The sequence below is a fragment of the Corylus avellana genome, chromosome 7 (assembly GCF_965113065.1).
Source record: "Corylus avellana chromosome 7, dhCorAvel1.hap1.2, whole genome shotgun sequence".
In the NCBI taxonomy this organism is placed as follows: domain Eukaryota; kingdom Viridiplantae; phylum Streptophyta; class Magnoliopsida; order Fagales; family Betulaceae; genus Corylus; species Corylus avellana.
The window spans coordinates 23033737-23061291 of NC_142496.1; the positions used below are offsets into that span (position 1 = coordinate 23033737).

The following is a 27555-nucleotide window of genomic DNA, read 5'->3' on the forward strand; positions in this document are numbered from 1 at the left end:
CTTTTATTAAAGTTAAATATTGGTGTCGGTCTTTTCAATATATATATATATTGGTGTCGGTGATAACGAGCGCAAGACTCCTCAAGAAAGGCTTAAGCCAACCCCACGCGAAGATAATGTTATTGAATTCAGCTTGAACGTTTAATCTTATCTATCAAGGAAGGAATAATTTAGCGGTGTCATTTAATTCATTTCAGCTACCAATTGTGAGCTTTGTGGCCGCAAATCATCATGAAATTACTCCCTTCTCATTTCAAATCTCTTCTTTATGTTCGTCCAAATGCCTAAAGTCAGCATTTTTGATAGATTCTCAATCAAACTATTAGGAGGGGATGGGAAAAAAAACTCTTTTGTCAATTTGCTAAAATTTCACATGCAATAGGCCTAACGTCGACGATAATATGGATGGGTACTACATTATACGCTCATTATGTATGGTCTTCAAATATCAACTTTGTGACGGGGATGTTCAACTATGAACCCGAACATAAATTGGTTTTAAGAAACAATTAATGGGATGGATTAAAATGTCATGATATTGCACGGGGTGCAATAATTTTTATCTTGTCCGTTAACTTTTTTTTTTTTTTTTTTTTTAAAAAAAAGGACTCAAATTATAATAGTACATAGAAAAGAGAGAAAGTGAGACTTGCATTATCTTAAAACTATAAAGAGTTGGTTCAGCTACCCCAATGACCACATTAGTGGTGGCCGAACCACCCAAGTGATCAAAGGGGATGGTTCGACCACCCTGTGGTATGTACAAGGTCTAAGCCAAGTCTTCTTTTTTTTTTGGTGTGTCATAATCTGAATCGTTCATTTTAAACAAGCAACTCCACCTAGAATTATTGTAACTTCGTTTTATAAACGACATGAATGTAGTCCTTTTCTAGTAGTGTCTGTCAAGTAATTACAGGAAAGATATGTTAAGGCAGGAAATCCCAGTTATCCTCACCACAATCCTATAGCACCTGTCCTCTTGGTTTGAAGGGCAACAGGCCCAACAACCACTAGATGGTATTGTTGTTGCTGATTTTAAATTAATAAACAATAACATGTTCTCATTTTCTTTCCATGAAAGATACATGAGCTCCGGAAGGAGAAATGAATACCACTAGATGGTATTGTTGTTGCTGAAGCTATATTTTCATTTTTAACCCCTTTGATTTTCTTTTCCTTTTTGGTATATATATATCCTAAAATCACTATATATATATATATATATACTTTTATCTTTCTATCCTAAAATCACTATATACAGATTACAGGGTTAGCTGTACAATGCATTCAGTGTAAGAACTTCATGAACTATGAACCTGGACCGCAGGATGGGGAGGACTTGGCTGAATCCTTTCCAGTCTGTATGACCACCTCATGGTTAATAGATGCCAACTGTGACAAATTCTGCAAAGAAAACTTCCTTTAAGTAAACAAGTTTGAACATATTCATAATTTTTTTACAACTTCCAACATGCAATATATGAGAGGGATGTCACAATGCCTAAGGGAAAAATCGCTATTGCATTTCACAAGCACGAGGGACATTGCACATCCATTGCCTACATATAACACCATGTTGGAGGCACCAGTGAGGTGGTGGTTTTCTTTCTTTTTTCTTTTCTTTTCGGGGGTGGGGATTTTGCAAAGTAGAATAAAGGTGGTTGGGGACCTAGGTTGCAACAAACTATGGTAGTCAGCAACATGCAAATACCAGAACATCTGCGATTCATTTTCTATATCATCGATTGGGGAAATGGTGCAAGTGCCAGCCTGAGACATCTACTTTAATAAGGGATCCTTTAGCAGGTAATAATTCTAAGTCCACCGGGAATACTAAATAAGAAAAGAGGCAGCTGGTGCAGTATTGAATACATCTATTATTAATGGCTACCTTGTTTCCTTTTTAAGGACAAGCTTGCTTACCTTGAAAGAGAAATTTATCAATGAGAGATTTAATGGAGAAGCATCAAACTCGGCTAGGTCACCACATTCATCCGTCTGAGTAGGAGGAAAGAAACGTATAGAATAAGATTTCATAAGATCTATAGAATACAATTAACTGAACTACCAAACTCGTAATGAACGAACATAAGCTAGCACAATTCACTTTTAACCCCATGGGACATTCTTCTCAATCTACCAAGTACAAATTTCCCTATAGTAACATAAAGAGAGAAATTATTGTTTTGGAGAACCCTGTAGTGGACTAAAAAAATTGCTTCTAGTTTGAAGCACACAGGTGGTACACAGTCATTATTATGACTTAGAGTATCTCCAGCAGATGCTCTAAAAACTTTATATTTTGTATGTTGAGCCATATGAGGAAAAATTCAAGTTCAACAACTTGTCGTTTCCTTATCTAAAACACAAATTTTTCTTTTTGACTAGCTACTTTTGGGCAAGCACTCTAGCTTATGTATTCCTTTTTCAATCATTTATCTCTCTTCTTTCTCTTTTTTGCTACAGTCATTTCTCCCTCTCCTCTCTTGAAATAAAAAAATAATTGGAAAATAATGTTTAAAAGAAAATAGAGAACGGAATAGAAAATCTGTTAAAGTGTGTATTGGAAAAGTAGTAGGTAAAGTAAAAAATTGTGCTTAGCTAAAATGCATAACATTGTTGGAGATGCTCTTAGCTGGAGAAAACGGAATTGCCCAGGTGTTACATTACTTCAAGGAAACTAAAAACATGAAGATTTTAAAGTGCAAGCCACCTCGTTTGGTAGGCCTTTTAGTTTCCTTTTATATTCTACATGGTATTAAAAATGCAAAACTAGCTATTTTGAGTAATCATTCCAGAAAAATCCTCCAATATGAATTATTAATAAAGTTTATAAAACTCGCATTTTAATTGGAAGCATAAACATGAAATATGAAGATGAATAAGAGGATGTTTACCTCAGCTCCAGAATTTGACGATGATTCCTGAGTGTCAGAATCAGAATTACTGCATTTCCGATCATCCAGCATTCCACCAGAAATTTGAGTAAACCGTGATATAAAATAGCTCGTGTCATCTGCACTGTCAGGCTGTGGCACAAATGCAGCCTAAGAAGAAAGTTGAGTGGGACAAAGTTAACAATTCAGGCAATCTCCATGACAAAAAGAAAGACTTCGCTATTTTAAGATATATGCATCAGAATAGTTCAATTCCTTTGCATTTATAATGCATAGATAAACACAAGCATGCACATACAATGAGATAAAATAGTTGTAAGCTAAGTTCTTATAAAAACTAAACCCACCAAGAAAGTCTTCTGAATGGTAAAATCAATGTTCACATGTTTGTCTTTTCTAAGTTAGCCTCAGAAAAAGCAAACTGGAGTATCAACATACATAAAAGAAAATAAACTGTTACCAGTTTTTCGATTCTTCTCGCTTGTAACCATGAAATTCTTCGCATGAATTACTTCAATCAATTATCTCAATGCTTATTGCATGGTAAGACATTGTAATGCAACATAGAAAACAACATATTTTCTCTCATAGTTTATCAAAGCAAAGAAATTTTAATATTAAGAATATAAGTCTCTCAGAACTACCAAGACAAGCAGCATTTCTACCTTTTGCATCGCTAGGTTGTCCCAGTTAACCCCTCTGAAAAAAGGATGTGCTTTTACCTGTAAGAAAACTTTCAATGTAGTCAAAACAGACAAATCTAAGACCAATTAGTATGAGTCTTTACCAACTCTTCATGGTGCAGAGAAAATGCTTATTGATTGGTTGAGGATCAAAGTTTAGATGTGGAATACTACCTCTACTGATCCATTTGCTCCTAATCGCTGCTCTGGATCATGTATAAGAAACCTATAAAGAATAGGATTGGGGTTTAATAACCATTTCACCAGAAACTTGCATACCATGTTACACAAACCGACAGATAAATCGACTGAGTGCATGGCTTGTGTGAATGGTAAGATATAGTTTATTACGCGAAATAGTACAAGAAGTTATTTAACTGATCCAAGTAGTAGGTTTGAAGCAATGTGAATGAAATGGCAATAACGATACTGATTTTGCAATGAACACATGCCGTTTGAATAAGAAAATTACACATGTCGCTAAAACAATAAACTGTAGGAAATAAGATGGAACAATATGCTAAGAACCTAATGTGAGAGCTATACATTGGAACACATATGTATACACCATGTTAAAATGAGATATTTTACAAGGTTTATTACTACCGTATCATACATCCATCCTGCGCTGTGCGGACAAATGTATAAGCCAATCTACAGATAAGCATTCACGTGTCAATTTCTTAGGCCAGAAAGAAGAGATGATTATCGATCTGAAACAAATCTATTAGTATTCTTTGCAGTATCTGAAATGTGTGGACAAATTTCAAGTTAGAAATATTAAATTATACATAACACTATCTTTGCAGCTCTGGAGATTAGACATGTAAAAAATATACACTTTTTTCTACAGATGTAGAAAATAATATAAATTTTTTTTGTCATTTCAAGTTTTTTTTTCACGAAACTTCTGTTTCAGACATTCTGTCTGTGCTTAATCACATACAGTGAATGAAAAAGGTCAAGAATATATATAGTATACATATCCCTCGGACATGACAGTTAAACCACTTCAAAAGGAGAATAAATAACACATAACGTTGAAAATTCAAGCAATTAGAAGCCATTACCAACACATCAAAGGTGCAAAGCCAACAACCAACCTATAAATTAAGTCTTGGGCCTCATAGGACATGTCACTAGGAACAGGTGGCCAGGGGATTTTTCTGTTAAGAATGTTGTCAAAAATTATCTGCACACCATGAAAATCAGTGTTAACCATAATAAAATCACTTCCAAATTGGAGAATTTTGTTTAGACATCAGTGCTGATAAGAAATCAGCTCACAAAAGGACGGGTCATCAGTAATTAAGATGATATACACAAATTACTCACAGAACGAACTTGAAGAATAAAATAATTTTCATCTTCGACAGTTACTGGGCAGCAGGTAGATAAGATCATGGGCACAAATTACTATAAAGCAACTATTTTGCACAAAGCAGATCAACTTTCAGCATTTTGGACATTTTGTCAAAATATTAAAATTCCTTTTATTTTATAAATAAAAAATTAAAATTACTAAACATTCAATTTAGAAGTGTAAATCCACTGATAACATTAGAAGGTCCATTAAATTCATCTAAAAGAATGGAAACAGAAAATTTCAAAGCTCCATCAAATTCATATGAAAGAATGGAAACAGAAGTATGCTCTGCTTGAGGTGCTGAGGATTCATCTTGTCCCTGTTTTCACGTTGCAGCAGGCAATGAGGATGTATGCAAGGATGAAGTAGTGTGTGTTAGTGGGAAACTAAAATCTCTGAGAAGTCAGCTGGAGTTTTTTAAAAGGGAATTGGATCAGGCGCTTGTTTTAGTGGATGAGTGCTTGGGTTCAATTGGGCTGAAGGTTGAGAAGTAGGCCGATGAGAAGGGCCTATCTACACCTTTAATTCCTCTTGAAGGCCCTTCTTCTAAAAACAAAGAAATAAGGGCCCCCTTTCTGTGAAACGCGCGTTACATGTGAAGCCTACTCCTAAGTGGGTCAGAAGAGCATGTGTTGGTAGTCCCCTCTTACAGGTTTTGACCCGGTTGTGGATATGGGTCATACCAGCTCAGAAACAGGTCATATCAGCTCCGCCCAATCTAATGGAGCACCAGATGGAGCACCAGTGGATCCGCCGCAAGCTCTTGCCGATATTGTTGCTGGTGCGCAAGTCGAGCAGAATGCCTGCGACTTGGCTTTGCAAGCTGTTAGCTCGCCGCTTACGATGGATTGTGGTCTACCCGGCAAAGTGGCTTTCCAAGCTATTTGCTCATCAGTGGACTCATGGGTAGTCGTCGAGGTTGTTGTGAGTGGTGCGCAGCCTTCTCCAAGCGATGCCGTCACTGTGTCTAAGCTTGCCGGTATCCCATGGAGGATCCATCGGTGTTTCGGTCAAGTAACATCACCCACGCTCCTTTCCCCTCAAGAATTCATCAATGATGTGGCTAAGCTGGTACCCATTCCCATTGTGAAATCTGGTGACTTGATTTGCAAGCCTGTGAGTTTGCCTCGCCTGGGTAGGCTTGAATTTATTGGGGGGCAGTGTCAGTTCGTTTTCCATCCTTCTCCTCTTTACAAAGATGTCTTGCGGAAGCAGTGCATGTGTAGTTAAGGATGAAGGCTCTGCTTTTGCTAAACTGGCTGGGGGTGAAGTGGAGATGGGGGAAGAAGTGATGCACTTGTATCCAGGCCTTGTCTGGATGTGGATTTGTTCTTTGAGGAGCCTACTCCGTTGAGATTCTGTCCAGCAGTTTCTAATCAGAGAGCAGCAGGGTCTTTGCCTTCAGCCTGCGTGCTGTAGACCGTGAAGAAAAGTCGTCATATTGTGGGGCTTTCGTGTGAGAGTTTTGAAGAGGAGCTGATGGCCTTATTTGCGGCCATTGAAGTTGGCCATTTGGAGCAAGCGTCACCTCATGTTCCAGTTTTGGAAAAAAAAAGCAACAAAAAATTAAGGCCAGTTTGCTCCATGAACTATGATGTGAACAGTGGCAGTGCTAGCTGTGGTAGAGTTAAGGGGAGGGCTGCTAGGGGTGAATGGCGTTTTTTCTGTCTTGGTGAATGGCAATCCGTCCGGTTTCTTTAGTAGCTCATGTGGATTGAAACAAGGTGATCTTTGTCACCTTTTCACTTCGTTATTGTGATGGAGGCTTTAAGTAGAATGCTTTCTCCTACTGTTAATAGGGTTTTAAAAACTTTACATGGTAGAAAATCATAGGAACTCCAAAGGATTCTAATAACACTGATCACTAAACAACATAATTAATACATAATGCATGGATATCTGCAGCATTTCCTGGCACTATGGCTGTAAGATCATTTTTTTGATAAGTAAAAAAAAAAATGAAGATCATTTTTTTGATAAGTAAAAAAAAAATGAAGATCATTTTTTTGATAAGTATACTGATCTTACTATGGCTGTAAGATCATTATATAAGGAAGATCATATGTAGTACAAAATCCGATGGAAGAGAACTCAATACTAACATCAAAGTCTACTGGGAACAGTACATACTACTGGCATAGCAGACACTGCATAACATATAATAAAAAAATAGTACGTTACAAAATGAAATCACTTAATCATACGCATCATAGTTAAAGATTCTATTAATTGGTAATTTACACACATAAGCAATGGGCCTTGAACCCATGACCTCACCCTCCTCTTATATGAATGGGAGAACATTGGCTCAAAGTTTTCTATCAAATGTTTTTTTTTTGATAAGTAAAATTCAAGACAAATAGAAGTAAAAGTTTTCTATCAAATGTTACTAGCTACAAATACTGCATACTAAGAAAAAAATATTTCATATAACCAGAAACTGTAGATAGTGCTTGATTTAATACCTGAATCACAATGGATCTATAATTTCTCAAGGAGCACTAGGATTGAAAAATATGTAGTGAAGTTGAATACAAAGAATACCTCTGGACGTTCGGCGGTGAAAGGTGGAATTCCAGTTATTAATTCAAATAGGATGATTCCCACTGACCACCAATCAGCAGCATAACCTGCATGAAAGAGCAGGTAATTTGAACTGCCCATTATGCTTAAAGTAAGCCCAAACTCTAGTTGAATACAGACCGTGCTCAGTTCCAAGAAGGATTTCTGGGGCCAAGTAGTCAGGTGTCCCAACGGCCGAGTGCCGACTTCTTTCCTCCGTTTGTCGAGCATGTGGGTTATGCACATCTGGAGAAGTAGTTCCATTTGTCTGAGGTCCTGATAAATCTATGGTGCTATTTATAAGGCCAATCTTTGATAGCCCAAAGTCTGTAAGCTGGTAATATAAGAAACAATTAGCAAATTATCATTAGCATCAAACGATGAAGCAGATAAGAAATCACACCTACAAAGTCAAACATAGACAAGGACATTTAGTTTGATGCATAACGAATTAGAGCCCTCCATTGAAGATCTAATGAGCAGAAGGTTTTGTAGCTAATTGTGTAATAAACTTAGCTCCTTGGATCTCAACAGAGTTAGACATATACAAGTACGTGTGATGCACAATCAATAGATAATGTATCAGCACCTTTGATCTCGTACAAAAAGAAAGGATATAAACAAGCATCAAGTAAGGGGGTTAAGATACAATACTGCACAAGAAATATTCTTAATACCTCAATAAAAAAGCACTATGAACAAGTAACAAATGCAGTATTAATTGGTTCACACATTCTTAATCTATTATTTATAGCATTTCTATGCAAAGTATTAAATCACCACTTATCTCAAAAGTGTAACTGATAAAAAATTGTGAATTTAATTATTTAATTAATGTTCTAACACTCCTCTTCACATGCAAGCCCAAACTTTTTCTCAATAAGTGGAATCCAACATGTGAAATATTTAACTAAAATGAGAGGTAAATTACAAAGTCAGAGTTCGAACTCAAGATTACTTCTCTTATACCATGTTAAATCATCACTTATCCCAAAGTTTAAGTTGATAAGAAATGGTAAATTTAGTTATTTAATTAATGCTCTAACACATGGAAACAAGTTGATCATCGAGTATATACAGCAGACCTTGATGTGCCCATCATGTGCAATCAAAATGTTGTCAGGTTTCAAATCACGATGCACAATTCCAAGAGAATGGAGGTACTCCAAAGCAAGAACCTGAAAAATAAAATAACCTAATTAAATAAGTTCAGGAAAGTACTGCAAAAACACATAATTACTCCAAAACCATAAAAAATAAAAAAATAAAAAATAAAAAATAAAAAAAGAAAAGTAAAAAAGAAAAAAAAAAGGATATGCAGTTGGTATTTTTTCACTAACCAATTCCGCAATATATAAACGAGCTACATCTTCCTCAAGGCAACCAATATTTCTGAGCAGTGAGTAAAGATCACCTCCATTGAGATATTCCATGACCAAGTAAATGTTATCTCTACAGGTGAATGAATAAAAAAACCGAACCTGCAGTAACAACAGCATAGATGCATCAGAAAGTACATTTTAAGCTAGCTATTCAAGAGTAGCAGCTGTGATATTTGAAAGAAATATAGAATTGGATATTACCACAAAAGGGTTTCGGACAGTAATTAGTATGTTACGCTCTGCTAATATACGCTCAATATCATTTTTTCTTATTATATCCAATTTCTTCAGCACCTGCATGAGCAACATGTTGCACAATATCAAGAATCTAGACCAAAATCACCATTTAACAGTCCAACAACAATAATTACTTATCAAATGACTGGATAAATAAAAAAGAATTGGAAGCAAGAAAGTTAAAACAAGAATGAATTGCTAGTACATTTCCCATAAAGAAGCATCATTGCAAAAGAAAATTTGAGTAGGAGCAACTAGAGTGACATTAAGGTTCTTGGAACCATATGATAAGAACATAGATGCCACTGACCAATACAGTGACCTAATAAGAGCCAAAATGCTACGACCATGCATGAAAATGTGTGAAAACTCCTCTGTGCGAACAGTCTGGGTGAAAGGGCTGATCATGGTCACATGCAATGAGAAGAGGGCCAAAGAGGATAAGAAAGAGATTATTGCAAAAGAAGCACCTTTATTGCAAAAAAATCTCCTGTTGTCCGCTTGCGAGCAAGAAAGACTTTACCAAAAGCACCCCTGCTAATTGGTTTAATGATCTCAAAGTGATCAATGCTAGTCCGCTCTTTGTGCACTAAATGTAAAGGAGATGACATTGTGATACTCTGAGATGCATTATCCAACAGAGGTCTTGAGCTTTCCTTATTCTTGTTATTACTCTTTGGACTTCTCATATCCATAAGTTCACAAGAAAGTATATATTTGTCCCTGTATATGTAGTTAAAGTGTCAGGAATAACTCAGTGAGATGATACTTAAATTCAATATAATAGGTAGTCTCTTCTAATACTAAAATTACCGCAAAAGTTTCTCCATACGGCCTCCAAAGGTGTCTATTATAAGAGCTTTCAGCTTGCTGTTGCATAGAACATCTTGCAAGTCTTGTATGCAGGCAAGCAAAAAATCATAGGACCCTTCTTCTGAAAGATCTGTTCCTGCCACACAGCGTGCTATGTCCACAAGGTCAATCATCTGCCAAGAAAAGGGTTGTGAATTTGTATAATGGCATTATAACATAGCTATAAGCTAATCAATAATATACTCAAGAACAGAATGAATATATAAGAAAAATAACGAAGCTCGCCAACTAAAAATGAACAAAAAATTAAAATTTTGAAATAAACGCCTGATAAGACACAATCTCGCAAGATTAGGAGGAGAGCAGAGCTTGGTATTCAAATACCACCAGTTACATAAAGTTGGCAACTTGAATGGCCTAGTTTAGAAGAACCTGAATGAGCAGCAAACCCAAAGAGGTAAGCAAAGTGGACCCAAATGATTGATGGTGTGCCTCATAAGAGTCCAAGTTTCCCACAGGAGTCCATCTAAAACCGACTGATTAGACTACACCAACATATATACATAAGCAACCAGCTCCCGTTTGATAATGATCAACAGGACTTATGGTCTTAACAGATAATTCCCGTGTTTATTTTATTGTGCAAAACAATGCGAGTTGTTCATGCTCATAGGACAAGTTATCCTGCATGGTTTACTCAAGAAATGAGGTTGACAATAAGGGTCATTGCTATAAATATCATGGAGCCTGTAAAGGCTTCTTTAACTCTTGGGGAACAGAAAACCTTTGTGAATAAGAACAATATCTCAGAACAACAAATAGCCAACTGCTTCCAATAGGAAAACCATAGCCCTATTTATATATACTATCTCAAGTCATTTGTGACCTCATATAAAATGTCTTCATTAATTACCAGAACCACTGTTCTTCTCCAATAGACACAAATTCTTCCAGAACACTGATTTGAAATATGACATGTCCTTATTTATTTATCGATTGCTAGGTACAGAAGTCCTTTATTTCTTTCTTTGCCACTCAACAAAATGCCTTCTAATCCTGTCCGCGCAAGTTAAAAAGTAATAGAAGTAGTGGCCCATTCAAGATAGGTAGTACTCATAGTAATTTGGCTGGCCCAGATTGTACTTATTGTAAGCAATGTCAATCAGTATATCAAACCATGCTAACAAGTACCCTATATGGAAAAATAATGAGAGAGAGAGAGAGTCAACTAATCCATCAAAATGTTTTGCCATTACTGTTGTTTGAGTCCAAGGGTTTATAAGATTCTCACATGAAATATTTCTTAATCGAGTTCTCAAGGACTGAACTTTGAAATATCATATATACACTTCCCAATTTATACATACTTGTGATATGAAATTATTTGTACTCATTCCCTTCATTTTGAGAAAATTTATGATTTACAGGTAAATTTCCTCTTAAATTTTATCTTGAGTTTTCTTTTTTTCTTTTTTTTTTTGGGTCAAAATCACTAGTTGATTAACATTAGCTTCTATCTCCAATGCAAATGCTTTGGCTGACCAACAGACTAAGGATTTTTGTTGATTTACTAGTGCGAACTAATTTTTCATATTGATATTGTTAATGTATCAATTAAATAATTAAATTCACTATTTCCTATTAGCTCAAACTTTTGGGATAATTGATGATTTAACATTGCATATGAACAAATGTCCTGTATTCGAACCCTGGTTCCACAATTCATCTCCCATTTTCGTAAATTCATCTGCGTGCATAAGTAATTTAACAATCAAGTAGTTTCAAAGCATCTTCCAAATGCAAAGCACAACTAGGTTTTTCAGCAGAATCAAAGGTCAAGAGGCACCAAAATCTTCCCAATGCCAAGTGAAGCTGATTCTCAAATGAAATGGCTGTTTTCAGAAACTTTTTTTTGCTTACCATAATTTTTTTTTTTTTTTTTTGTATAAATAAGTGATTCATTGAAAAGCACAAAGGGGCGCGACCCTAGTTTTGCTTACCATAATAATCATATCAACTACACTATCACAGAAGTGGATTGCATTTATAAGTTGAGATGATCTCTAAGGAAAAAAATCCATCACAAAAAACTTACAGACCTGTTGCAAATCCTCCAGTGCAGAAGGATTGTTGTGCTCCAACCACCAGGAGTCAAAATGACCAGCTCTAGGGGTATTTGTGGATGATACTGATGTCATGCTCCCAACTGAGGAGGATGTGCGATGGTAGCCAAGCTTTAAACCCAAATGGCCCTTCAGATTCATAGATGCAGAATGAGAATCATCTATGCAGGCTGTGTCCATCTCATGTATATCCTCAAACATTCCTTCAACACCTTTATTTCGCCACTCACTTATCTTGGGAGAACAACCTTCAGATGCAATTCCAAAGTTTATAGTTTGTGTTCCTGAGTTTTCAGGACTGTCATAAGATGCATGAAAACTCATATTGCGCGACTCTATAATCTGTTCCAATATCTCTGCAAGTTTTATAAGGCGCTCATCTACATCTAGATAACTTAAGTCACACTTATCAGCATATGCACATATATAAGAATGGAATTCCAGGTGAGAAGTAGGAACAATTTCCTCACATATCCGACAGAGTACTGAAACAGATCCACCTGGACTTCGTTCTTGTTCATGAAATGAACCAGGACTGGAATTATTTGCTGACTTTCCAATACTGCCATCAAATAGATGAAACTGTTGGACTTGTGAAAGGAAATCAGTGTGTGAATTCTGAATTGGCAATTTTTGTTCCAAAACCATGGAATCTTTTCTAGAAATTGAGTCACTCTCATCATCTGGCTCTACAGAACTGCAACAACTTACCTCAGGGACAGAATATAGCTTATTTTCTAGCTGCAATTCATGTTTGACATCATCCTTCTGCCTCAAATCATAATCTAAACCAGAATCAGCAATCTGTGTATTGGGCACCCAGCTTGTTTCAACAGCAGGAATACTTTCTAAACACTTCTTTAGTTTATGAAGAGATTTCTCATCTATTGGTTCCCTATCTTTCTGGAACTGCAACAGTCTAGTGCAGCGTGTTAATATGAACAGCATGCGAGTGAACAGCCACTTTAGCATTCCTGTTTGACACTGATACCTTTTTGCAGTCAATTCTTGGACAATTGTTTCACACTTGGCACGGAACTCAGAAGAGGTCATTTCCATACAGTTTTTAGCAAGAATCAGAAGATCCTCTGCCACTGTCTGCCCCTCTGGTGATGAGTCAATCTTCTCAACAACATCCATAACATCCACCGCAAAACTAGCCAGCTCCACATTCACCACTTCTTTGGCAGCATCAAATCTTGAATGCAAAGAACCCAAAAGCTCCTGAATATCAGCTCATTAAAGACCAAAAAAGGGAGGGATGGGAGGAAGGGAAAAGAGAAAAGAAGCAAATCAGCCCTAAATAAAAAAAGTCAGCAGTGTCCAATATTTTTATAAAAAATACCAAGAGGAGCATCATTTTGTTCTGATCTAATACAACCCTATCCTAAGAATATTGTGCTTCTGATAGTCAAACCAAAATTGGTTCTTCTTTTTTTATGGCATATTGGTAGAGTCAGCTACTGCTAGATGTGAAGAATATGCCAAAATTCAATAATCTTGCATAATTGCGAGCCTTGAAAAGGAGAGTAGCAACAGTTTATAGCTATCAGGATTTAGGACCAATAATCTAATCTCACCACAAAAGAAAAAAACAATATTCAATGTAAATGTGAAACCATTTGATGATGTTTACATGTCACAGGTCTTGTAAGACATTTTGCTAACCTTGCTCAAATAATTCTTTTGATATTGCATATTTTATTCCAACATAAATAACTCTATATAATTGTGATATTTACAAGTGAATTTTGAATAAAAGAACCAAACTGATATACAAACATGTAATTTGATCAAACACGAGAAAAATGAGAATTGTCTCTGTGAAACCTTATCCAGAAGCAATATTATAATTGCAGTGCACTAATTAATCTTTTCAACCTATTTTTATATAGAGAAATGCTATTTCATATTTTGCAATACATCTCCCATCCATTCAGTCCATCTTTTTTTTTTTTTTTTTTTTTTTCAAGTCAACCATTGTGAGTCCTACAGATCCAATGGTTGATTTGAACAAAAGATGAATGGGAGATGTACCACATATATGAAATAGCATTTCTCTTTTATATAATATACAATAATAACAATATAAAAGCTAACTAATGTGATGCAAACATATAATATTCAACAAACAATCCAATAAGAGCAAAAACTGTCTGTTTATTAAACATCTCACTCTTAAGCGCACTTGTCACAATCTAAGGATGCTAACCGAACATTTCTAACAAGGAAATGGATTTCCTTCTCAGCTATTGAGTAATACCTCCAGATTGCTGTAGCTGTGGGCCCGAGGCTGGGCAGGTGGAATGCCACCCTTTGGTCCTAATTCATGTGAAAAACTTTTTAGACCTTTTGGCACTTTACAGAAGCTTGCACTCTCCAGTGAAGAATATTTTTCATTTAAATTACTTCTCTTATTGTGTACTCTAGCTTGTGTAGCACCCTCCTCATCAAGTGTCTTGAATCTTGAGTCGTAGCCCTGTCAAATAAGTAGCATGCTTTTTTCAGTACTTAGTCTTGGAAAGGACAAAGCACAAGCAATCATCATATGCATCTTATATATATATATAGAAGTAACTCATAACCAAATATCAGAAGCATTAACCCTACCTCAATGTTTGAAGGAACATTATTAAAAGGTTGAGTTGAATCCTTGGAAAGATATGACTTGAACCAACGAGCTATCTTCTTTCCTTTGTAGAGTTCTAATGCCAGAAAGGATTAATATGTAGTCATTATGTTTCTATAAGTAACCAGGAATGCTGTATTCAAAAATGAGGAAAAAGGAAGACAATGTTTTTAACATGACCATTTCAAGCACATCTGTTATATTCTTTTACTAGAAAAGATTCCTAATAAGAGAACAGTAAATAAAAAATAAAATAAAACTTCAACAGATCCCATCACCCAATAGAGCGGCTTTTCGAGAACACTCTTTCTACCAACTCAGGCAGGTCAGAAGGATCTTAAACTACCCAAAAACTTAACAAGGAGGCCCAACTACATATGTGGTGTCAATAGCTAAACAGGTCTGGCTTCGAATCAGTAGTGGCAGATTCAATGTGCCAACACACGGGATATTCCAAATCATTTAAATAGCAGTGACAATAGTGTGTACCCTATGAACTTGCAACAACCAAAGAAAAAGCATTACACATTGCTTGGGCTTCAACAAACACCACTTTGAAGTGCCATCTCTAAAGGAAGAATAGATGGTCCTGCTCATATCTAGTAACAAAAGCTTCACATAACAAGCCTTGTTAGACAAAAGTATTATCATTCACTTGACCAGCCTTCATCTTAACAATTTTGCTGAAGGTTCTCCATAGAATTCAAGGGTTCTCCATAGAATTCAAGGTCGGCTTTGGCAATTAATTTCAAAAGCTTATCTATTTTCATCTCAGTATCCTTAAGAGTCAAATGAGTTTTTAAGCAATCCAAATCAATCCCATGGCATCAACACCAAATTATTGAGGCCATATGATATTCCATTAAAATTTAGAAAAAGCACAGTAAAAGTTTTACACCAAAAGCCGTGCAGTTTAGAACCACTTAAAAGAAACATATATATATGATGCCAAAAGTGACTAGAAAGGATAAATAAGCAACATTCTGCTGATTCTGAACTTATTTCTCTGCTTAATCTCTGGACTAAAAGTCTGTGCCTTGGGTTTCTTTCTTTCTTTCTTTCTTTTCTTTTTTTTTTTTTTTTTTTTTTTTGTTGTTGTTGTTTTTACCATACTCTGTAAATTCCAATAGCGAGCCGTTAATATTCTTCAAGCGCAAAAAAAGAGAAAGAAATAAAGGAAACCGAGCCGTTGATATTCAAACAATTTTTTTTTTTTTTTCTTTTCTAACATTTTCAGCGCAGCCAAACAGAGCTAAACGGAAAAACAAAAACCTATTGAACCACGATCAATAAGAAGACGCAACTACTTATATAAAAAAATAGATAAATAAATAAGAGGACGCAAACCTTTTCTGGAAAAACCACTGGTCTTTTCACGTCCGGGAGCCATAGTCCTTTGCTTTTGCTTCAGGGAAGGCCTTGAGGCCCCAAAACTCGGAGACTCGGTCGACTCGTCGAGCCTCAAACTCTGTTGGTCCTTGAAAGGAGCTCGCCGAGTCTTGATCCGATTCAACCCGGAGGGAATACCAGCTTCTGACGAAGACTCGTCTCGACTCGTTCCGTCCATTGTAGATAAGCTCCGTACACGTTTTGGATAACCAAAACTAAAACCCTAGCTCTCTGATTTCCCCTTGATTATTACACCGACTAGAATCGCTGTTCTCCATTAGAGCGACGAAAAGCTATGGAACATGCGCTAATGGAACGAGAAGATTACAAAGTTAAGATTAGGGATCAAAATGGAGAGCAATCGCAGCTCCGAGTTCCAAAGTGAGAGTAATCGTAAGGCCTAGGATGAGAGCCTTTCCTCTTGATTGTGGTTGTCACTTTCGCGTCCAGATTTTTCTTTTTCTTTTTCGTAATTTTCGTTCTGATGTTTCAACATCAAATCATCGCAGTAATTAACTAATTAGACAAATAAAGACAGACAGAGAGAGAGATCCAAAATTGGAATCCCTTGACTTTTTTTTTTTTTCTTCTCTTTTTTATCCCCGTTGCTTCCTTTAAAATATCTCATGAGTTTCGTAATACAATATGATTCCTCAATAAATAATAATTCTTACGCATTTTTGTAATAAAGCAGGTGCTTGTTATATATAGTTTTAAAAATAAAAATGAGAATCAAAATATAATTCGCCACACGCATGCGAGTCGCATCATCAGATAAGGTGGGGCGTCAGCATGCGCTTCCCTAGAGAATAAGTTGACTTGTGGCCTGTGACGGTTAGACCTTTTCAAGTAAGATAACGCTTTGACAATTGAGTTTTTAAATAAAGATAGCATACATCTCTTCTTCTGCCCCGCGGAACGGCGGAAGGGGCAGCTTCCAGAGGAAAAACTAGGAGGATATCTATGACGTGGTCTAAGGGTGTGTTTGTCAAAAATTTTAAAAAATAAAATCACTTTCTAAAATGATTATAATTTTTTTTTTTTTTTACCATGGTTACTGACTTACTGTGTTGGTAATGGAATAGGATATCTCAAATCCATTTTGGACTAGAAAATATTCCGTTTATAATTAAAATTTTTTCTTAAAAATTTTAAAGCCACAAATATGACATATATTTATTAACTAAAGATAATAATAAAATATTATTTTATCTTTAAATAAAAAATAAAAAATAAAAAATAAAATTATAAAATATTAAGGGGTGGCTAGTCTAGGGTAACCAAAGCCACCCCATGGTTGGGGGTGTTCCGGTCACCCCCAAGGGCCAAACGAATTTTTTTTTTTTTTTTAGATTTGGCCCTTGGGGGTGGCCGGACCACCCCCAAGGGCCATGGGGTGGCTTCGGCCACCCTAAATGGCTGGTCTGGGGTGGCCGATGCCACCCTAGCCCCCAACTGGGGTGGTCCGACTACCCCCAATGGGGTAGCTAACCACCCCTTAATATTTTATAATTTTGTTTTTTATTTTTATTTAAATCTAAAATAATATTTTATTATTATTTTTTGTTAATGAACATGTGTCATATTTGTGGCTTTAGGATTTCTAATAAAAAATCATAACCATAAACTGAATATTATCCAATCCATACTTCGGCCTTTGCACAACCCATTACCAGTGGACTAGGATCCTCTCCAGCCCAAAATGAGATTTTGGGCTGGAGAGGATCCTAGTCCACTGGTAATGGGTTGCGCAAAGGCCAAAGTAATTAAGGACCCATTTTATTGCATTTTTTTTTATTAAATAATAATAATAATAATAATAATAAAAGGTCTATGCTCGAAGCCAGTAGTAAGCCAAACTTATTGTTATATTTTTTTTCACTAGATGCAAGCCAAACTCCACGTGAAAAGGCAATTCTTTCTTCTTTTTTTTTTTTTGGTCTTAAAAAAAGAGAATTGCAAATCAATCCCTGGAGTTGGAAGTTGTAACAAATAACTCCATGTGATATGGTTATCTAACAAATAACTCCCTCCATACTATTTTGAACAATTTTTTTTTTGAAATCATTATTATATTATACATTTACACTAAAAACTTATTTAAAAAAAAAAAAAAAAAAAAAAAAGTGGGGAGGGGGGGGGACAATGGCCGAACGACCCCATGGCCGGTCAAAAGGAGTGGTCGAACTTTACACGGGCCTTGGGGTTGGTTTGGCAACTTGGCGGTGCTTGTTTTTCTTTTTCTTTCTTTTATTTATTTTTATTTTTTAAAATTATTTTGATGGTGAATGTGTAATTTCATATTGTCGTCAACAAAAAAATAGCCTAAATTTATACATAGCAAGTTATTTGTTACACAAGTATACAATAGGAATTTTAAACCTAATAGAGTTATTTGTCCAAGCCTCAAATTGCATGGACTAATTTAATAATTTTTCCTAAAAAAAATGCAGAACGACAAGAATCCGTGCTCAATAAAAATTACAAACACACGAGTCTTGAAAAAACATCATCAAATCACATGTGAGATGGAGGCAACCATTTCCATTTGCTTATTATTTCAAAAAAAAAAAAAAAAAAAAGGAAAATCTGGTCCTTCTGTTTTGTACCTGTTAGAAGTGTTGTGGGTGAGTGTTAGAAGTGTTATTGTCATTAGGGTTTAGGGGTAGTTTGGTCTTTGTGTCTTTAGGTTTAGTCTATATATTGTAATGTTTGTATTAGGGTTTTAAAGGTTAAATGAACAAGAAGCACTAGCCTCCATTCTCAATTCTCCCTCTCAAACTCCCCCCTCCTACAAATCTTTCTACAATACAGAAAATTGGGGGACTTAAAAAAAAAATGCTTAAGCTTTCCTCATTATTTCCTCATGCAACTAGAAGTTACAAAGTTACAAGTTACAGACATTGGCAGTTCAAATAGCCCATATTCCCAAATGAACTGTATAAAGGATAAAATCCGAAAGAACTCTGAAGTAAAAGTTCATGCAATTGATTCAACAAGTCAATTGCTATCCTCTACAACCTGATTGCCTGCATATAGACTCTCTCTTCTTTTTGGAAAACCGGAAGATTCTAAAGTTGAACCCCTAAATTTTAACTCTGAAGATGGTCTGAAATTTGGATCAACAGAAGCTGGTCTAGGGTTATGATCTGCAGAACCCTGCCTAAAGGAACCGGCTGCTCCACCAGGATAACGCTGGGGAGAGACATACCTTCTTGGAGCTCTGAGAGTGCCACCTCTAAGATCCATCATATCACCACCTCTAGAAGAGTCTGCAAAAGATCTGTCCCCGGAACCGGTTCCTAACGGAGCTCCAGCCATAGCCGACGCGGAGCTAAAAGGATCATCCGGCCCCCATGAAGTAAGTGCTTCCTTCTTCTTGGCGAAAAATTGCCAAGCGACGAATAGAAAAAGTATAAAGAACAACACGGGGCTGGTCCATAGCATTGCATTAGATTCCCCTTTAAATACTGGAAGGTTAGAGCGATACATTCCCACATACCCACTTCCAAGGCCAACAACAATAAGCTTTTCACGGTCACTGGCTACTAAGGGTATCGCCCTTCTCTGCTCGGCATCCACATCCATTGTCTGATAAATTAGGAAAGATGATCTGATATCATCCAGACCAGCAGAGAAAACAAGCCGAGGTGCACCAATCCTAACATAATGCTGAGATGAAACGTTGAACACAAAGACCTTCTCCCCGCTAACAATAAGCAAATACCCCTTAATTGACTGAAAAGCAAGAGGCTCATCCATGTCAAACTTCCTCTTTGATCTAACCCGGCATTTGAAGTTCATTATATCCCCCAAGAGCAATACGTGAATTAAATCACCCTCCGCCGTAAATCCATATGCTTTGGACCGCTCCGTGGCATCAAAAACATAATTTCGAGCAAGAGAACGGTTCAGCCCTTCACACTCAGACTCCTTAACTTTCATGCTCCTCAAATCCAATGACCCTGCACCAGCCTCCGTCAGAAACAAAAGCCGTTGCTTAAAGAACACAAGCGGCCTGCTCGTTGGCATGGCTGAGCCATAGAGAGTCCCATTTTCTGTTAATACCCTAATCTTTCCACTACCATCAACAGACAAAATGTACCTCATCCTCCCAACATGATGCACTTCCAAGATACTTATTGGCAACGAAACATCTTCCCTGCTGTCAGCAGGCACAAACTTACCTACATTTTCCATAAAAAGCAAAGAACTCCACTCCTCTCCATTCGACGACCCCTCCCAAACCCGATGCATCAAGACCGCACCATTGCGATGCCCCGTCACCAGAACACTCTCATTCTTATAAATCGACATGTATGAAAGCATAGCCGTAATTGGCGACTCGGACATTGTATAGAACTCAACCAAAACATCCCCATTTCTCAAAAACACATAAATCCTCCCTCTCTCATCCCCGACCGTGACGTACTTACTAAGCCCCTCATAATCCCGAAACGGCAACACATTACAACACGTTGCCTCCGAATCCAACTTCACAGCCGACACAAACTGAAACCTCTCCGACCAAAACGGACTATACTTCGTTACCGAAACCGCCCCCCCTTTGTCTCCCTCTGGGGTCTTACCCACAAAACCCTCTTCCTCATAATCTTCGGCTAATCTTTCACCATCGCGATCTCCTCGAAGAATCTTATCCTTTTCTTTATGGTACTTCTCCTTCGTAGTCATTGGCACCTTCGGAGACTCCGATAACTTTGACTCTAACCTAGTAACTATCTCACTAAGGCTTCTCACTAAATCTTCGAGTTTATGCAACAAAACTTGTTCTTCATTGAGTTTATGAGTAACTTCTGTTTCGGGTTCACTGTATAGATCGCGGTCGTGGTCGTGGTCGTGGTCGTGATCGCGATCGTGCTCGTGTTGGACTGGGACAGAGTTAGAGCTTACCAATAACCTAGAAACAGAAGCGAAAGTGAAAAGCAAAAAGAGTGTGTAAAACAACTTGCCTTTGTTGGGATTATTCGCCATTGGAAGGAGCTTGGAGGGGGTTGTGATTCAGTGTTTCGTCATTGACTCATTGTAGCGCACGCGTGAATTGCGGGTCCTTATGGGGGTGGATCTGGAAATCAAAAGAAATGAACTGAAATCCAGATGTTAGATTTGAGGAATCTGCGGCTGGAATATTATTGGGTTTTGGAGAGGAAGCTGTTGTGGTGTGAGGTATTGACCTTGGTCCTTGGTCTGAACGGTCTGAGCTTAGGGCAAGGAATTTCGATTTTTCAGCCGAAAATAAAAACACTTCTTAAGGTACGAAGCAGAGAAATTGAAGGAAACGTTTTAGTCAGGTCGGGCTTATCCCTGATTTACTTAGAGACCTATAATAGTGTGACACGTATGACACCTAAAGGCGTGTTAGAAGACAGTTGTTTAGTTCACAAGATGGTTCGGACATGGTATTTCTCCTCTTCCGGAGAAAGAAAGCCATCGTCACTTTTTGCCCCCTCGCTGTTTGGTCAATTATTTTTATTTTTTAATTGAGATTTTTTTATTTTTTTATTTTTTTTGTGAGTAATTGATTCATTTGATGCAATATCTTTGGGTATTGTATGGCTGCATTACTTTTTTTTTTTTTTTGGAGGTGGCTGCTTGGTGACCTTGGCAATAAGTATGGTTCGGCACCGTCAAATTACTTATTTTATGTGGCAGTATATATATATATATATATAAGGCATATAAATCTCCTATTCATTGTCAATGCCAATAAGACCGAAACTAGCAACGATCTTCAATCTATCAAACCATATGAAGAATAAACGGCGAGGTTAAATACATTTTTAGTCCATTTACTTGTGTTTTTATCAAATTGTTATCAAAAGTGATGACGTTTATTGTACTTTTACCGTTTATTGTTTTATTTGTGTCCATATTCCATTAACTATGCCACGTTTCAAGCCATCACATAATACCAATAAGACATTGGCACATGTCGATTCTTGATAAATCAACATATTATTTTTTTAAAAAAAGTGGTTATTGGGTCCGTCTTGAGGGAGGCCCCATCCCAACAACCGCTCTTCCAAGTGCAAGTTGTTGGATACCCCACCCCTTCGACCTATTCGGTAATCACTTTCTTCTTTCTATTTTTTTTTTTGAAATGATATACTGAAGTGACAAGAATAGATATGTAACAATATTTTATTGATTTTACGTGACAACTTGAATATGTTACAACATAAATCTGCTAACTTTTTTAATAAAATGTGGACAAGAAATAATAAGATAAATGGTAAAGACATAAATCTTTTTTCTTTTTTTTTCACTTTTAAAAACTCACGGAACCATTTGATATAAATTTAGAGTACAAGAATCAGAAAGTATTTAACCCTAAATTTGATTATTAAACCATCAGCTTTTAATGGGACTTGTTCATTAACATGAGTAATGCTATACATCACTCCCATCCTTTCATATAAATCAAGCAAACATCAAACAGATGTACAGAATATATGATAGACAAATGAACTGAAGTCAAACAACAATAATACATTATTATATATACATTAGGCTCTTCCTTCTGTCTTCATCGGCTTCTTTGCCAATTTGAATGCAGCAAATACAGATTCAGTTTCCAGAACCACATTATCCCCAGTGCGATGCTTAGATTGCAGGGAAGATTGCCTTAATATCTCAAACAGTGAAGTGCCTGACTTCATTGCAGCCACGGATTGTGTGCTCTGGGTACTAGCTTTAATTTGTGAGTTACTGAACTTGGCTGAAGCAGGCCTTGTTGGTCGATTTTCTCTCTGAATCTGTGCATTCTGATTCAAACCAAATTATCATTGGTAAAAAGAAATAAAACTCATAATATGAAGAGAACACATATTGGATATACTTCAGCCTTGTTGTGCTCCTTGTTAGAGCTTACCGTATCTGAAGAATCCTCTGATATTGAGATTGCACTCCTGCTATTGCTGTCATCTCGAGCAAAGATAAAAGAACGACCTGTGCTTGATGCATGCCTTTTGGATGATGGTAGAGAATGAGTTGACCCCCAACCAAGGAAAGAAGACTGCAACATTAACCAATGTAATAGTTGTAGTTAGTTTACTTAGTTCCATATCACTGATCTACCATTGGTTTGTGTACGTGCATGTGTATAATAAGATTGATAAGAAAATGCGAAAATGAGGACTGGATTTCCTGTCTGCTAAAGGTGTTCAAGAATTATTTTAAGTAAAGGTGCATGTTAAAACAGGGAAGGGAGACAGGAATCAGTCACGCACAAGATTGTGTTATTTGATATTTCACTTCAACACACTGAGTTTTAGTTTTGGATACTCTTTGTCGCGTAACCTGAATAATCAATTGAAGTAAAATAGCTGTCTAAACAGTTTTGCAATCTGCATTTAACATCCTAACTGCAAACTAGTTTACCTTGGACAATGTGTTCCTCTTTCCTCCAGTGAATGGCATATCAAAAACGGCTGCAAAAAAGAAAAAATAGCAATAACAATAATAAGATGGTAAGCTTAACAAAAAAAGATTCAGAAGACTGGAGACATTTGCTGCATACTTTTACAACCCTACAAATTGAGTGAAATATACAGCAGATCTTACAAGGTGTTTTGCCTTTCTTAGTGTCGGGGACAATATTCAGCTTCTTTATAAGACCAAAAACTTCTCTGGAACTCTCATCCTCTGCTGGTGACAAGAGCGTAGCTTGCTCCTCCTGTTTCATATCATAACCTTCAGCTACCATCTTGTGAACTAAATTATTACTCAGAACAAATAGCATACATATTAAGTTAAACAAAACCTATGAACTGAAACCATTTTTAGATGAGTTAGCATAACATTCCGACAAAGCATCAGAAAATAAATCATAAATCTGGAAATCATAAGCTGCTACAAACTCACAGATTTCTCAACCATGCACTGCTTAGATAGCCTCTTTTCTGTTTCCTCATCATCAGATGATAAGTATACATCATCCTTATCCGTAAACATTTGAGGAATCATTTGCTTTACTTTTCTTAAATTCATTCGTGCAACATTTGTTGGGATTAAATCTTCTGCAGCTTCATCACCAAAATCTTCTCCTTCTTCTTCACCTTCCTCATCTTCTTCGTCTTCAAGCAAAGTTGTGTCATTCAATTTTGAACCACACTTCAATTTCTGCAAAAGATTTTCTGTTCCAACCGCATCCTGTTGCTCAAGCCACTTCTGATGGAGTTCATTACGCTTCTCATTATCAATTGTCTTTTCTTCATATTCAGTTGCTATCATATCTTTAAGTTCCTCAAAATCTTCATTTTCGTCCTCTTCTTCATTATCTTGGAAACGATGCATGTCATTATCACTATCATCTTCTTCCTCAGCTTCATCATCAACAAAAGCTTTAACTGGATCGCCATCTGGAGATTCAGACAATCCATGTGGATGGGGATCATTGTTCTCTTTGCTATTGTCCTCTTCATCAGAAGAACTACAAAAGACAAACAGTAGTCAACATTACATTTTCGAACACATGTATAGTGAAGATAGTTTAGAACGGGGTATGGTATGTCTCAAATTTAAGAGCCAACAATAGTATGGAAAGCACATGAAAATAAAAACTCTTTTATGATTTGTGAAGATGATGAGAACGGGAATTAATTGAGATAGATGTAGATAATCAGAGTAAAAGCCTAGTTTGCAAAGACAGATATCCTAGTGAGTCATGAGGTGTAATGAATGCATAATTTATCAGGTCACAATGGTTAATGATATTGCCCACATGACACCACAAAAGAAGAAAAATATTCAACACTTACACATCATCAAGAGGAGCAGAATCAAGCTTTAAATTCATTGCAAGTATGGATGGAGCCAGAACTTCTTCCAAGGGACTGTTGGGTGTCTCACTAGGTAGCTCATCCGTAGAGTCACTTGTTGGGGAATCAGGTAACAGCTCCTACAACATACAATAGACAAGTAATTTTTTCATTATATGCAATCCACCAATAGAGTAATAATGCCTTTCAAACAGAAGACGTGAAACACCAAAAAAGAAAAGCACCTGAGTATCATCAATAGGTATTCGAAATGCTTGCCTGGACTTCTCGTCCACATCCTGCAAAGTTGAGGCAATACATCATATGGTAAGTCCATCTCAACATGATGCAAGCACCCATCTTGTACAAAATCAGTAGACAATGATAATAAAACTCAACAAAGTATTTGTCCCAACTAATTGGGGTCTGCATTTGGCAATATGAATCCCTTTTCACCATTCACCCGAGCAAATTTTTTTTTTCTTTAGGTCTTGGGCGCCAGCAAACTGGCATTCTAAAAATTATGAGGAAATTCTAACTTCTTTGAAGAACTGGCATTGATGGCAATTAAAATAACAAAAAACCTAGTTCAGATATCACACTAAGAGGGTTGAAAGTGATAACCAAAATGTTGTGCGATTATAAACACAAGGTTTTATTTCCAGCGTCTGATTATTCCCATTGAGCTTCACACAACAAGCAGGCATTACTTGCTTTCTCACACGATCACATCAACATGTATATTGCTCTATATTAATACAGACAAGTACCAATTTACAAACTTCCGACAATTTTCCATCTATGTACAAATAACAAAGTTCATTTATAAGTGATTTTTTGCCAAAACTGCACTCCAAATATCCAACAACACCCTCACAAACCAGATTCATGGATGCATCAAATGTTCTATTTGTTGAGGTAAGCTAAAATTTATGACATTTACAAAAACCATATATGCATGCAAGTTCATATTATTTATAAACTAGTGCACCATTGCCCTCTTCATTCCACGACAATCAAATTCATCAAGAATTTGTCCAGTCGTTTAACTCACCATCTGGGATGGTATACTTTCACAACTGGAGTGATCTTTAATGTGATTAGATTCATCCTTACACGAATCATCTGAATTACTCTTCTTGTTATCAGGAATTTCAATTGCCTCTTCACTCGCCATTTTCGCAATCCCATTATTTCCCCTCTCATCACCAGTAGGGCCACCTGCATTACAATCCACTACAGCCTCCATTGCAAAACCATCGTCGTCGTCATCATCATCAACTAAAGACATACTGTTTATAGCAAAAGATCTGCAACCCGCAAAGAATGCGTAAATACATTAACCAATTTATATATACCAAGACTGATTCCACGCAAATATATAACCAAAATTAAAACCACTCACTTTTTTGAAAGCTCAAGCTTTCTTTTACGAATCTTCTCCAAAACTGAAGATATCGGCTTTTGAACAAGCGGTACAGGTTTAAACGACACGTCTCTAGTTTCTAGGAACAACAAACACGCAATCAAAGACTAATTAAAAACATTAATTTGCACTACACAAACGAGTTCAATAAAATAAAGGGTCCTGGAATTAAGTTATTAATACAAATTATACCTCGCAAGAGTCTCTGAGATTCAGCACGGAGTTGCTGAAGATGATCTCTTCTTTCCTATAAAATAGTAACAGCAATGAATTAGAAGAAGAAGAAGAAGAAGAAGAAGAAAAGAGATCCACTAGTAGAGTACTTAGAGACTAGATTACCTTCTGAGTGATTCTCTTAGCGGTGGCAGTCTCGTGGGCATTAACACTCTCAACCCTCTTGTTCCTCTTCCTCTTCTTGTCTCTCTTCTCGTCAATCTCAACCGGACTACGTCGTTTCTTCTCTGGTTCCTCCACCCTCAGACCCCCAATTGCCTCCCCCATCTCAGCTCTCAGATCTTCGCCTTCTCCGTCTAAATCTTCAGTCACAGATTCAAACTCCAAGGCCCTCTTGGCCCCAGAACCGTCTTCATCACCGCCCAAACCATCAAAGCCACCAGAATCTTGGCGATTAACACTCTCAACTCTCATCATCTTCATCATCTTCTTTTCTCTCTTCTCATCAATCTCAGCCGGGCTACGTCCTTTCTTCTCTGGTTCCTCTACCCTCAGATCCCCAATCCCTTCCCCCATCTCAGCCCTCCCATCTTCGCCTTCTCCGTCAAATTCGTCAGCCACAGAATCAAACTCCAAGGCCCTCTTGGCCCCAGAACCGTCTTCTTCATTTCCCAAACCATCAAAACCACCAGAATCCAATTCATCTTCACCGTCAAAACCCTCCGATACTTGCCTAGGCGGCGACTCCTCGTTCAATTCCGGGGAATCTCGGCCGTTCGATTCATCAAAGTCTAGGGCCTCGGATTTGGAGAAATCCTCCGGAGGCGGCGGCGATGGATTAAGGGTAGGACCGCTGGAAACCCTAACTGCTTTCTTCAAGCGCTTCAGCTTTGTTTCAGGGACTGCAGGAGAGGGTTCCTCCGTGGGTGAGAATAGCTGAAGCTCGTCGTCGCTCTCCATCTCTGGCCGTGGCAATCTCACTGAAATCGACGGAGAACGACTTGTCGTTAGGGTTTTTTCAGGGACTGAAACATTGAAGACTGATCGAATCCAATTAATCTATGAGAAATGAAAGAGCTTTGGCGGCAAAAGTTTTA

The 27555-nt window shown here is 37.1% G+C and overlaps 3 protein-coding genes across 7 annotated transcripts; all 3 read right to left on the reverse strand.

Annotated features, from left to right (window-relative positions):
• Positions 1-781: 781 nt before the first annotated feature.
• On the reverse strand, positions 782-16786 carry LOC132183667 (Protein kinase superfamily protein). 4 transcript variants are annotated; one of them, XM_059597032.2, is made up of 18 exons: positions 16040-16784; positions 14674-14768; positions 14473-14542; positions 14327-14385; positions 12040-13287; positions 9941-10113; positions 9598-9850; positions 9092-9184; positions 8849-8989; positions 8594-8686; positions 7650-7842; positions 7491-7576; positions 4684-4772; positions 3755-3806; positions 3563-3619; positions 2898-3047; positions 1924-1998; positions 782-1404 (listed from the first exon to the last, which is right to left on the reverse strand). In XM_059597032.2, the coding sequence occupies exons 1-18, from the start codon at positions 16257-16259 to the stop codon at positions 1309-1311; spliced, it is 3243 nt and encodes a 1080-aa protein (XP_059453015.2). In that variant the 5' UTR covers positions 16260-16784; the 3' UTR covers positions 782-1308. The 4 variants fall into 4 exon arrangements, with proteins under 4 accessions (XP_059453015.2, XP_059453016.2, XP_059453014.2 ...); XM_059597033.2 differs by having other exon boundaries at positions 12040-13261; positions 16040-16130; XM_059597031.2 differs by having other exon boundaries at positions 14327-14542.
• A 2133-nt stretch (positions 16787-18919) lies between these two features.
• On the reverse strand, positions 18920-21363 carry LOC132185060 (putative membrane protein At1g75140). The gene has a single exon (XM_059598890.2). The coding sequence runs from the start codon at positions 21071-21073 to the stop codon at positions 19082-19084; it is 1992 nt and encodes a 663-aa protein (XP_059454873.2). The 5' UTR covers positions 21074-21363; the 3' UTR covers positions 18920-19081.
• A 1072-nt stretch (positions 21364-22435) lies between these two features.
• On the reverse strand, positions 22436-27525 carry LOC132184587 (DNA ligase-like protein). Of its 2 annotated transcripts, none has more exons than XM_059598276.2 (11): positions 26624-27525; positions 26477-26531; positions 26264-26363; positions 25913-26168; positions 25104-25157; positions 24859-24998; positions 23963-24530; positions 23663-23774; positions 23480-23529; positions 22971-23114; positions 22436-22854 (listed from the first exon to the last, which is right to left on the reverse strand). In XM_059598276.2, the coding sequence occupies exons 1-11, from the start codon at positions 27416-27418 to the stop codon at positions 22606-22608; spliced, it is 2523 nt and encodes an 840-aa protein (XP_059454259.2). In that variant the 5' UTR covers positions 27419-27525; the 3' UTR covers positions 22436-22605. The 2 variants fall into 2 exon arrangements, with proteins under 2 accessions (XP_059454259.2, XP_059454258.2); XM_059598275.2 differs by having other exon boundaries at positions 22436-22863.
• Between the last annotated feature and the right edge of the window lie 30 nt (positions 27526-27555).